Genomic DNA, 14,374 nt, shown 5'->3' on the forward strand with positions numbered 1-14,374 from the left:
ATCTTTCATAAAAAATAAAAATTAAAAAAAAGGATCCTGACTGCTGGTATGGTTTCTACACCCCATTAGAGTTTTGCCTTTTAGACAGAATCTCACTCACCAAGGATTCAACTCTGAAACCCTCTGTCATTTTTTTTATTATTTGTATGTTGTATGTTTATGCACTTTTCTGATTTTACACAGCAGCATGTGAATGGGACTTTTGTTTTAGATTGGCGCTATGACGTCAACGGGAGCATATGGCTCTGAGCGGGAGCACCTAAAATCAAGAAGAAGATGTCGTCATAAGGCTGCGCCGCGCTCCTGCATTTGGTCTGTTGTGATTATGCTGATAAAAGGTTTGTGGCTTTTATGTTTTTAAATCAATGAAAGCCCCTCAGTCAATTTTATAGCTTTTACAATGGCTGTAAAATTAACTAATTAATATTGAATGAAACATAGAAATGCTTTATCTAACGTTATTTTTGTGAGTAAAGCGCATATAGGCGCAAGAGTAACAGTGCATTTGTATAAAATGTGCGTTTTATATTCGCTCCCAATATCCTGAATCAGCTTGATATCATAACGTGAATTCGGTCACTGGCTAGTAACGTTAATGATGGAGAAACTGGGCTTTTGAAACGTGTGTATTAGGCTACACCGTATGCAGTAACCATGTTTTATTCTATTTTTATTTCTTTTGGAGGATTTATTGATTGTTTAACCTCAATAAGTGTATCGTTTTTAATTATTTTTTATAATTAAATTTTACATAAAGTGTTGACAAATGTGTTTGTCTGACAGCCTTTAATACACATAACCACAGACACTGAAATAACATGCACTGTGTGGTACAGTAGGCTACAAGTATTTTTTGAGTGTCCCTTATTTTCATATAAAGAACCACAGTTGTCCCTTGTTTTACTTTTCTGAAGTTGGCAACTGTAAAAATGGGTCACCCTATAATGATCTATTAATTGTGATCCACTAATCATTAAATATCAAAGCTAAATCATAAGGAACAAAATGTAGGCCTATAGTTTGTCCTAATTAATTGGTAACGCTATTTTTCAGGTCATTAACTCTCACTCAGATTGACTCTCTTACCAGTGCACTGAACTACTAAACTAGAGCTGATTGAGACACACTCAGAGATTTAGTGTGGATCTATTTTTTTTCTGTTAATTATTCTTATTTTAAATATGACAAATATGTTTATACACAGAAAAACTCCAGGTGAAGCGACTGAGAACCACGTGATGTACAATTTAAGATGGTGTCTATTAAAGAAGAGAGTGAAGAAATGAGGATTGAAGAAGTATTCAGTGTGAAACAAGAAGATACTGAGGAACAAACAAAGATGGCGTCTATTAAAGAGGAGAATGAAGACCTGAAGATTGTAGAAACATTCAGTGTGAAACAAGAAGATACTGAGGAACACACAGGTTAGTTTCATTCTTAAAGCTGCATTCAGTCATTTGATCCTTATTTAGGCCCCGTTCACACTGCAGGCAAAAGTGGCCCAAATCTGATTTTTTTGGGGTCAAGTGACCAGGTCAGACTTCTTCATAGGTAGTGTGAACACTCAAATCTAGCCCAGATCTGATTTTTTCAAATCAGATTTAGACCACATACATATGTGGTACTGAATCAGAACCATATCTGATTTTTTTCAATGCGACCGCAGTGTGAACAACCAAGGCGGATTTGATGCGACTTTTACGTCAATCTACGTCGACATTTGTCACAATTATGCGCCGGCGAAGCCTTAGACACAACAGACACTAATATGGAGAACAGCGATGGAGCGAGTCAATGGAGGGAGAGTGAGGTGTTAGACCTAATAAGTATATGGGGAGATACTTCAATTCAAGCTAAACTAGAAGGATCCTACCGTAACAGCCATAAACCCGCAAAAGGCAAAAATTGCCAATTTTGCTCTCTTTCTCTTTCTTCTCCTCCTCAGCACCTGCTCATTAATGTTACGGCTTCCATTACACAAACATTTTGAAATAAATGCGAATATGCTTACTTCCTCCATAATCTCCCGAACTTTAGTGCAACCGCGTGCTGCGTCTGACGTCATTGTTATTGTTCTTTTGCGCATGCGTGTTAGTTTGAAACCTCAAATAGTTCACACTGCAATCAGATATAGGTCACATTGTAAAAGGTAATGTGAACAGCCAATCAAAAAATCGGATCTGAGCAAAAAATCAGAATTGAGCATCAAGACTTGCGGTGTGAACGGGGCCAAAATGTCATGCTCTACAGAAATGAATGATACTTTTAAAGAATGTCATATGAGTGTCTTAAGCTGTGTCTGAAATCGCTCCCTATCCACTATATAGCGCACTATTTAGGGTGTCGGCCATTTTGTAGTGGTGTCCGAATTCTGAGTGAACGACATCATTCCCTACATTCGTTCACTACTTTTACCCACAATCCTCTCTGAATTCGAGTGTACATTCGATGTACACTTGCTGAGACACTATTTCCCACAATCCAACACAATAAGGCGATAGAGCGCGAATGAAAAATAAACAAAAATGTCACCATGGCAACGGCACACGCGAGATAGAAAACAATCATTTATAAGACCAGACGCCTGGTTATTTATTTATATATATACCGTTATCTAGATATTTGAATAAACAAATGTGTTGTGTAGTGGTTTGTTCTCTTTTATTTTCACATATAAATGTAAAAAGTAAATAAATATGACAAGTGTTTTTATTATATATTTTTTTATTAAATAATGCAATAAACGTGAAAAATACATACATACAATTGTTACATAAAATTCATACAGACAAAAAAGGAAATATTAAAGATGGGTAGGTAATGTTTATGACGAAATTGTCCGAGCTCTCTGGCGCGTGATAATTATGTCAGCGTCCGAATTCGCTCACTCATTTTCGTTCACTCTTTGCTGATGTAGTGCACTCAACTGCCATTCACTATGTAGGGATTAGTGAATGAGTGAACGAGTGAGCGGTTTCAGACACAGCTTTAGTTAAGGTTTTTTTTTTTAATGTTTTTTTATGTTTAGATCCTACTTCCTTGTTGGACATTCTTTATAGGCTTTTATCCGTCCGTGTGTCCTATTAATAGCGTAAAGGAATTTCCACCTGCATTATTGACAATGGACGAACGCCAGTTTTGAAAAGAAAATTAATTATGTTTATTGTTAAGGTCAACTAATTAAAATAATTTAGTTGAACTTAACAATAAACATCAATACTTAAAAATGTTTATTTAGACTTACGCGATTGTCAGAACACCGGTGCTGCCAGTCATGAGATCAAACCGGTTATTTTTGAATAATCGTCTATGGGCTGGAAATAAAGTTGAACCTTTATTTAAACTATTTCAATTTGATCTAATTATAGATTATCGCATCGTAAAATAAGTGCATGAATAAATGCCAACATTATAGTTTAATGCAATAAGTTTCTGTTTGTAATGCTCTTAATGTTATCTATTGTTTGTATTACACTCTTGCAGTTCTGTAATAAAATAAGGTGATCAGACTCTAAAGTATTGCACATACTATGTGGCTTATGGCTTATATAAGCGTATGGCTTATGCGCTTCCCTTTAAATCGCGAAATATACCTCAGAATATTATGACACCTGTTTTCTTTGTTTCACACTTTGTTTTGCTCAATTAATGATTGTAAACTGTAGGGGTGGAACGGTACACAGAAGTCACGGTTCGGTTCATACCTCGGTTCAGACATCACGGTTCGGTACAATGGAGGGAAAAGCAAAACAAAAATGCAGAAGGCAAATTTTTTTTATGTTTTTTCCGCATGTCTCAGGCTGTTCCACCAAAGGAAAATAAATGTCTTAAGCCTTGTATTTTTTAAATAAGTTTCATTATTAAAGGCATAGAACCAGTTTATTTGTAGTGCACTGACAATAGTTTTATATAATTAGTTTATTAATTAAATTAATAAAAAGACAAAGACCTTGAGGTATGTTTGGTAATTGTACCTGAATGAATTTAAAATTAATTTGCTATATTTCAGATCAATATATTTGTTTTCCTTAATTTTAATTAACTTTATTGTCATCTTAATTATAAATCATTTATTTCTGTATAAAATAACACTACCATTAAAAACACATTTTCTTTTTTAATGAATGTAGAATGTGTAACTTAAAAATAAACAGATTAGGCTAGTGCTCGGTTTGAGGACAAGAAATGAAAACCAATGCAATATGATGAATGTCCAAAAGACGGCACTGACTGACTGTTTTTACATGGGGTTGGATAAATATTTTTTGCTTTTAAACAGTGTGTGTGTGTGTGTGTGTGTGTGAGAGAGAGAGAGAGATTTTGATTGGGTAACAGTTGTAAGTTTGTTTGTACAGTTTGACAAGAGTTTACAGTTTGACAAAAGCACAATGTTGTGTTTTATTGCAAGTGTACACAAATATAAGTAAACACTTTGCAGTTTGAATGATGTCCTGTATGAACAAAATGACGGAGTATGTTTTTATGTTTCTACTGTTCGATCGCGCCCGCGCCTCTCTCTCTCACACACGCACCATATTACAGCATTGCAATCTTGACAACGCAGCCTGTTCATTATAGCCACAGAGCTACAGAGTGTCCCAGGTGCCCCTAAAGAACCCGAGTATCTAACAGTAGTTCCGCATTACATTAATTAATTTGCACGTGAGTTTTATTTATTTTTATACCGCGTATTCTCCGTTTATATTCATGCACCGATCCGTGACGCCCGTATGAACCGTTTCGGTTCAATACGAATACATGTACCATTCCACCCCTAGTAAACTGTTTTTTTTTTTTTACATAAAAAAAAAAAAAAAAAACCCATTGATACAGGCTGTAGCAGAAGTTTTTTTCACGCTCCTATTTTAAGCTTCCGCTTTTTGAATGTGATATCTGTCTAACTTTGAAAACAAAATGCCCATGTAAAGGTTTAGTGCAGGTTTTCTCTCTTTATGATATGCCTTCTACGTTTCTCTGCTGGATAAAGCAAACCGGCATCTCAAAGACTGCGGTGACGTACAGGAGTTGTAAAGCAAGCATGCGCCAATCTGTCATATTGATGCGCAAACCATTTATGTGTTCTATCAACACACTGTTCGCATATTGTATTTATGCACAGACACATTTCAGTACTTTCATATTGTCTCCACAGACATTCAGGATCATGTTGATTTGTCAGTTGTATGTTGCTGTGTTTAGTCATTTTGAATGGATCCGTGTACTCTAAAGGCCTGGGCTATAACAGTCCGGTCAAGGCGGGTTTTTTTTTTTTTTGCCATTTCTATGTCCTGTTCAGTATCGCAACTTGACTTGTCTAAAATGTAAACAAGCTCTTTGCTGTTGCACTGTACACATAGTATACACTGTGGCCCTCCATGGGTGTAGATGAATAGATGAATCTTTATTCAGGGTTCCCGCGGGGTCTTAAAAAGTCTTAAAATGTCTTAAATTCTGAACTTTAAATTTAAGGCCTTAAAACGTCTTAAAAACAGCCAGATTTTCATCCGCGGTCTTAAATTTCATTTAGTCAGGTCTTAAAAAAGATTCTACCCTCGTTCATTTCCAGAAACGCTGGCTGCATAAAGTTATTACAAAGTAGCAAAAAAGTATTGAAGTCGCTCGCCAAGAGGCAGTTCACATATCGCGTCTTTTTCGCGCTCAAGTTCATTCAAATATAGGCGCGCGGTAAGCGACGCGCTCGTTTTTTTCCAGGCGCAGCGACATGAAAAAAGACATGAAGGATGCGGGTGCACCCAAACACTACGGGTGTTTTTCTCTTCTCCGTAAATAAATCTTGTAGCAGAGCTACAGCAAGTGTTTTTCGGCGGTGGAAATCCATTAGCCACTAAAACTTTTTTGTCATTGTGGAGTTGCATAGCAACGACAGACGCCACGGGAAAATCGGACCGAATTTTACTATTAATAATAAAAGATAAGCTAAAGTGTATTGTAAATGTCACTAAATCATTTTTTATAAAAAGAATGAGTCAAAAAAGATAAATTAAAGTCTGAAATATGTGAGGTTTATCTTTTTATAAAAACCTTTTTTTGTCAACTTTATTTGAACTTGTACATGTTAGTATATAACATGTTGCAAGACACTTATAAAATCTGGCTATCATTTTTAATCGTATTATTTTAATGTTTATGTTAGTGCGTATTGATGCTAATTTTATTTGTGATTTGCTGTTTTTCTACATAAAACTTGGTGAATTGATTTCATTGTGTAGTATTAGTACTTTTTGAACAGGATTCTGTGATAACAGTGATCATTTTTGGCACTATAATAATTAAATTAAATGTTCATGCCATTTCATCTCTAGCTATGATCAACTAATAATTATGTGTTTTTACAGTAGGCCTATAATATGCAAAGTACAATTTTCTATAAAAAAATTATATCGGATTTTGTTCTTTTCTCTGACACGCGTTGGGTCTGGAAGGTTACTAATGTGATTGCTTTATCTGTAAATTAAGTTAATGCTTTTTCAATTACTGAATTCATTGAAATAAAATGAATTCTTTGATTTGAATATTTTTTGGCAATGCGTCGTGTAGGTCTTAAATTTCAATCTTTATGGTCTTAAAATGTCTTAAAAAGGTCTTAAATTTGACTAACTGAAACCTGCAGGAACCCTGTTTATTAAAGTTACAAAACTCATTCAGTAAAGATCAGTGAGTGAGTTTTTTTTGTCTTTTGTTGTTTGATTAACGGATCAAATATACTGCTACACGTGTTTTAGTTATAAACTGTTTACGTTCACTTAAAACATAACCATGTTTACAAGGATACTCACTAGGGATGGGAATCACAGGGTCCCTCACAATACGATACACGATAATATCATGATCTATCGCTAGACAATCCTATAATGATACTATAATGATGATCACGATATCCGTCTAACTATGAAAACAAAATGCCAGTGAAAAGGTTTAGTGCATGTTTTCTCTCTTTATTAAAGTCCAAACTGTCTGAAAACAGCACAAGTTTTTCAGTCTGTAAATTAAATTTAACATTTTAAGTGAATAGACGCATGCTTTCATACGCTCAAGTGTGTATCTGTGCAAGTGCTCGGTGCAGAGTGTCAAAGATGTCTAATTACAATATGTTTGTCCAATCAATAGGGCTGGGTACCGAGTTCGATACTTTTTTGGTACCGACCGAATTGCCTCGATACTATCGAGTATCGAAAAATGACTTGTTTTTCGGTACCAGATTTCGATACCTAAGGGGTTAACTCGTCAACGTCAGTGCTCAAACAAATACATATGAAATGCACAACGACACGCCTAAAGTCGCTCACGCACATACACGCAAACTCTACACACACGAGACGCGCGGAACTCTGCGCACATACTCATATGAGACGCGCGCGCGCACACACAAACTGTCCACGCACATTCTCATATGAGACGCGAGCACACACACACAAACTCGCGCACATACTCAATGAGACGCGAGCACACACACTCACAATACCCTAAAGATGTGGAAAAGTCGATCAAAAGTGTGGCTACATTTCTCCAGGCTCGATGCCAACAGCGCGCAATGCAGTATTTGCGGTAAAATAATTGCTGCAAAGACCGGTAGGCTACCGCGACAGCTATGATGAAGCCCTTGACAGTGCATTTGTCTCCCGATATATTGCGCATCTTATTATCTTATTCATGCTGTTCACTTTTCATATAATCAACATAGATGAAATTAAAAAATAAAATTATTTTATTTAAACATGCATATGAAACTAAATACGTTTTCTATAATGCCTAGGCTACAACACGTAGGCCTATATATTAGCCTGCCGTACAGAGAAATTTAATGTCGGAGCGGGATTTGAGCGAACGCCGTTTTACCGGTGAGCATGTGGGGGAGAGGTACGATTTTTGAACAATTATCGAATATTATTTTTGCTTGAAATGCCAATCCTTAATATTTGGTGTTTTAAATGCCTGTTTGAGGTCTCTGTGAAAGTTTTAAAGCAGTCTTTTAGTGCCGCTTTTTATTAAGGGAGTATGGATATATAAACAGACTTTTCAATATATTGCTATTAAAGGGATACTTCAGCATTTAGCATTAAGCTTTGTGTCAGTAGAAAACCTGTAGTATTTTCGAATTACCGTGCTTCCCTCCCTCATATCCCCCTGATATGAGAGATTTATGTATTTTTTTTGTCTGGAAAAAATCCTCTGATTACGCAAAAATCGTCATTTTGCGTCACCGGAGGATTTTTTGGCCAGAGGCTTGAAACTACAGCCAGTAGTAGGAGCTCGTTCCGCATGTTCTCAACCCTCCCATAGGGGGTGGGATCTCACTCACTGAATGTACAAATAGTGCCAGACATCTTTTTTTGGAAGCTAAGCTAACAGGCTCTTGTTCTGTGGAGAAAGCTGAGTAGTAGGGGGTACCATCCTCTTTTTCCTGGACATGTCCGGCCGTCGAGATCGTCCAAAATGTCCGGGGTTCGGCTTTTGCTTTTTACAGTTGCCATTCATTGTTTACATGCACACCTTTTGTTTCAATCTAACTGAATTCATTCCGATTGGTGAATCTGAATGTAGTGTTTACATGAACGCTAAACAAGTAATCGGTTAATGTGCTTTTTTAACATTGCTAAGAAAATTCCCGCTCCTCCGTCGCTCATCAGTAATCACGCCACCGGCCTCGTGCCGTTCTCCCGCGCCCCTCAGCCTCGTCCTGCTCGCCACAGTAAACATAATGAATGGCGACTGTAGAACGCAAAAGCCGAATCACGGACATTTTGGGCGATCTCGATATCCCGGGCAGACTCATCACGGAGACTCACGATAAAACAGCGTCTTTTAAGTTTCGAGTCAACTAGTAGCCTAGCCTAGTTGTATAACTGCGCTCTCTTACTGGTAAGCGTGGCTTTTTCTGGCTTTTCTCAGTATAGAAGGCTCCAAATTCAAAAATAATTTCACATTTCTACTACATAAATGACCCATTTTAAATACACATTCATCTTTCCAGAGGTGAAGTATCCCTTTAAATGCATTTGACTGCAAATGTCACGTCCATAACGCTGGAATTGCCCATTTACAGAAACAGCAAATGCAAAGTTTTGATCTCTCCGATATGCATGTGCACTTCTATAAGACGCCAATGAAGGCACAGGTCTGGTACCTGCCTTTTGTTTGGGTACATCATTGGCGTGAGCATTGTGAATGCATGGCTTATCTACAAGCAAGGCTGCAACCTTCTCAAAGAGAAACCGATGCCTTTGAAGAAGTTCTGTCTGTCAGTGGCAGCTACATTGAAGAGAGCCAATCAAGGTACCAGCCAGGGTTGGCCCGGCCCCCAAGTTCAAAGCACAAGCCACAAGTCCGTCACCCTAACCCCGAGTTCTCCATCCCAGCCTGGAAATCTGCTACGATGGTGTGGGACACTGGCCTACATTTGGCACTCAGAGAGGGAGGTGCAACTTCCGGCGATGTTCCAAATGTGGAGACGGGAAGTTGTTCCTTTGTTTGAACAACAAAAAACAGTGCTTTGTTGCATATCACCAGAGGTGAATGTACACTATATTGACAAAAGTATTGGGACACCAGACCATTACACCAACGGGGACTTTAATGACACCGCATTCTAAATGCATAGACTGCCTTCCAAGAAAAGTGGAAGCTGTTATAGATGCAAAGGCAACTCAATATTAATGTCAATGTATTTAGAATGCAATGCCATTAAAGTCCCTGTTAGTGTAATGGTCAGGTGTCCCAATACTTTTGTCCATTTAATTTGTTTGATATTCTATTCTAATTTATGCCTTTTTTTTTTCTTCTTTTTTCTTTTTTTTTTTACATTAGATGCATTGTCATATTTCGATTTATATTCTACATCTAGGGAAATCTTAGGATGAGAAGTTCCTTTGTTTGAACAACAAAAAACAATGCTTTGTTACATATCACCATATCATATCAATAATTTGTTCTATTATATTACATTAACTATTTTTATTTTGCTATACATTTTATACAGATTGCACTAGATCTATTAATTAATGTTTATTATTTGTAATAAAATTGAATTATTTATTATGTTTATTATTTTTATTATCATTACTTTGTTTTTTTATTTATTTACTTTAAATTTGATTAGATTTGTCATATTACATTGACTGTTGTTTCCCAATTTTTCTGTCATTGTTTACTATAAATATTGTTGACAAATGACTTGTTACTGTATTGTAAGTCTCTTTAGATAAAAGCTAAATGCATAAATGTAATGTGTTATGTAAAATTCTGTGCCATCCATTGCAGTGTTTTGTCCATGGAAATGCTCTATTCACTTCTGTAAAGTGACATGAATGGTGGAGGTTTTTCCACGCACTGCATGTAGACACTATTAGTCAACAATAAAATGTATTGGTGATTATTTTCAACAATTATAATCTCTTTTTTTTTGTCAATATTATCCGTTAGTTGATGTAGCTCTAATATCAATGAACTCCGCTAACTTGGAGAGTTTTTTGCAACATGCAACAAAGCACTGGTTTTTGTTGTTCAAACAAAGGAACAACTTCCCTTTTGACCATATGACCAGTTTGGTCATATGAGGAAATTTAATGAAAATGTTCCTTGGGGAAAGCAGAGGACCTAATAATGAGCCGTGTTGCATCCCATACTTGTGTTTGATGAGATGTCTCTTTATTTACACAAACAAAGTGGTAGAGGTCAGATATATAAGACCTAAATTATGCTAACACTTGTCCATAAATGCCAACATAGACCACAATGTTCTTTTGAATAGCTTGAGAATTAAGTTGTCGAAAGATCTGATATATCGTGTTGTTGTTTCTGATGGTAAACTTATGTTAACTTTTTTTTTTTTTTTTTTTTTTGCTTTAGACCTGATGGGACTGAAAGAGGAGAGTCAAGAACTGAATGAAATAGAAGAGAAACATCAATATGAGAAACATGTCACAACTAAAGAAAAATACATGCAAACTGAAACGACTTCCTCAAGAAAAAGAGCACCGAAGAGAGAATTTAACAGTTCCTTCTCCTGCTGTCAGTGTGGAAAGAGTTTCAAACTAAAACATAACCTTGTACTCCACATGAGAGTTCACACTGGAGAGAAGCCTTTCACCTGCAATCATTGTGGAAAAAGTTTCACTCACAAAGGAAACCTTAATTCCCACATGGCAAGTCACACTGAAGAAAAGCCTTTCACTTGTGATCAGTGTGGAAAACTTTTCAAACGTAAAGTAACCCTTAAAAACCACATGAAGATTCACTCAGGGGAGAAGCCGTTCACATGTGATCAGTGTGGAAAGCTTTTCAAAAGTAAAGTAACCCTTAATAACCACATGAAGATGCACTCAGGGGAGAACTGTTTTACATGTAATCAGTGTAGAAAGAGTTTCAGTACTAAAGATAGCCTCAAGAGGCACATGACTTCTCACAATGAAAGTACGCCTTACACATGCAAAGAGTGTGGCAAAAACTTCTCATATAAAGCACAACTTGATTCGCACATGAGAGGTCACACTGGAGAGAGGCCTTACACCTGCAAACAGTGTGGGAATAGCTTCTCACATAAAGGAGGCCTTCAGACTCACATGAGAATTCACACTGGAGAGAAGCCGTTCACATGTGATCAGTGTGGAAACAGTTTCAGACATAAATCAACCCTTGATTCGCACATGAGAGGTCACACTGGAGAGAATCCTTATACCTGCAAACTGTGTGGGAAGTGCTTCACATACAAATCAACCTTTAAGGCCCACATGAGAAGTCACACCGGAGAGAGTCCTTTCACCTGCAAACTGTGCGGGAAGAGCTTCACACAAAATGGAAATCTTAAGTATCACATGAAATCTCACACAGGAGAGAAACCATTCATGTGTGTTGAGTGTGGAAAATGTTTTACACGTAAACGAGCCCTTAATTTCCACATGAAGAAGTATCACTCTGGAGAGGAATGTTTTAAATGTCATCGGTGTGGACAGAGTTTCCCAGACAAAAAAAGCCTTAACAAGCATGTAAAAATTCACATTGGAGAAGAGACATTCATGTGCCCTCACTGTGGAAAGAGTTTCAGATTTAAAGGAAACCTTAAGACTCACATGAGAGTTCACACTGGAGAGAAGCCTTTCACATGCTCTCTCTGTGGAAAGAGTTTCAATCAGAAAGTAAGCCTTGATGTTCACACGAGACTTCACACTGGAGAGAAGCCTTTTACATGTGTTCATTGTGAGAAGAGTTTCACATATCGAAGACACCTGAAAAGTCATTTGCAAGCTCATTCTAGAAAGGAATTGCAGGGCCCTTTATGTGGCAAGAGGTTTACAAAAAGGAGCCATTTTAAAAATCACTCTGGAAAAAGGCGATTTAATTGTAATAAGTGTAATAAAACATTTATTTTGCTATCACACTTACAGATACATCTGAAAAGTCACGCAGATGTCAGACGCTATTTTTGTTCTTTGTGTGGAAAGAGGTTTAAATGGCTCTGCCATTTAAAATGGCACCGGAAAATATGTATCTGTGTGAAACTAAGGCTACGTTCAAACAGCAGCTAATGTGGCCTAGATATGATTGTCCACCTTCATGAAAATTAGCATTATTGACCTCTTATAATAAATCTATTGAATTTTTTTGTCATGTAGATATGAACTCCTGTGGCTGCACCTGACCATCTGCTTTGATGTAGTTCAGTGGTTCTCAATCTCTTTTGTCACAAAGCACACTTGTGAATAGGACCTTTTTTTTTTTCATAATACAATGAGCTCATGGTGAAAAAACAAAACAAAAATGGTTGAAAACAGCGTCTTCTCAACATGTGTACAACACTAACGGCAGTTTCACACCGCATATTTTTTTCGGCGTGCATGAAGATGAAATGAGGGCAAATGTACAAAAACATACAAATGAGGGCATTCACACAGGGAGCAGGAGTGGCGTGCGAGCAGCAGTTGAAGCACGGGTTTCGGCACCAAGTCTATTTTTGCTGCACTGCTCATGCTCAATTAAAGTGAAAGCACACTTTTGATGGACACATTAAATATTGTAAAAAAAAATATATATACATATATATATATATATATAAGGGATAATGTAGAGCGAGGCGGTTGTTATAGCGAATACAACCCCCGACAGGCTGAACGGGACCGCGAAGCGGAGGGGTCTTGAATCAGCCTGAAGGGGTTGTATTCGCTATAACAACCACCTCGCTCTACATTATCCCGCTTATTACATGGCTACCCACCAACTAAATCAATAATTTGACACAAAATATTGATTTAAAAACGATTGTATTGCTTCCGCTAAAGAAAATAGTCTGTTCCATCTCTACGGTTAGAATCCTGCGTCCATAGCAACGCTCTGTTTTTCATGGCAACGGTGTTATACTTAGCAGCGGTCTGTTATCAAGAAATAACAGACCGCATTCTACATTGGAATTCAACCAAGCCATGTAATAAATGTGTATATATATATATATATATATATATATATGGGTGGTTGACGTGAACTCAAATCCAAAGTGGAAAAAAAAATATTTCTAAAATGTATGTCAAATGTCTTATAATTATATTGCTTAATATGTGAATAACTCAAAACTAAATGTGTCCCTTTCTAATTCCTTATTTATTTAGCATTTTATTAACTTTTTTGTGTGGTAGTCCCAAATATTGTCCACCGGTGTGACAACATTTTTTATGTTAATATTTAATTCAGAGATTGTGTGACAGATAAGACAAATATGCACAATCCTTATCAATTTGTCCTTATTACATTCCCACATCAAAAGTAACCAATAAAAATTCACAATCATGTTATTATCCCACTATAAAATGTACACATAGGGACTTTACCCAAACGCCTGGATTATATTCAATATAATTAGTATAAAACCTAATGAAGCTTCAATCCATCCTTATATGTGCATAGTGATGATATCATTATTATACTATTCAACACCCTTTACATAAATTTGTGCATTTAAAGGCCTTTTCCACTTATAATTCAGTTTGTCACACCACAGGACATTTCGTCACACCATTGGACAACAAAAAGTACCGGTATGCCCCTGTTTTGTACAAAGTCACATTTATTATTTCTTGTTCAAATAATTTTAAAAAATCATTAAAATAAAGTTACAACTTCAAGTTCAAATGTGTTTTGTACAATTAAGTCAGAAGAAAGAAGAATAAACGATGCGCGTGGAATCTGCCTAACAAACATCGATTTCATTGGCCTTTTTATGCAGTGGTATTACGCAACAAGGAAGTGTATACAAACTGGATACCACTGTTTTCAGCAGAATCTGAGAAATGCGGCAAACAAGACCGCACCTCTCTATCATTAACAGTTTTTAAGATAATTACACATATGTAAAAGTATGCAATTTTGG

General features: G+C 36.7%; 1 protein-coding gene across 1 annotated transcript; it reads left to right on the top strand.

Moving 5' to 3' along the window:
• Positions 1-248: 248 nt before the first annotated feature.
• Positions 249-13,123, top strand: LOC311289012 (uncharacterized protein). The gene is made up of 3 exons (XM_084406755.1): positions 249-338; positions 1,205-1,424; positions 10,867-13,123. The coding sequence occupies exons 2-3, from the start codon at positions 1,253-1,255 to the stop codon at positions 12,540-12,542; spliced, it is 1,848 nt and encodes a 615-aa protein (XP_084262881.1). The 5' UTR covers positions 249-338; positions 1,205-1,252; the 3' UTR covers positions 12,543-13,123.
• Positions 13,124-14,374: the final 1,251 nt, after the last annotated feature.

The sequence above is a fragment of the Rutilus rutilus genome (genome assembly GCF_951802725.1).
Source record: "Rutilus rutilus genome assembly, chromosome: 4".
NCBI classification, from domain to species: Eukaryota; Metazoa; Chordata; class Actinopteri; order Cypriniformes; family Leuciscidae; genus Rutilus; species Rutilus rutilus.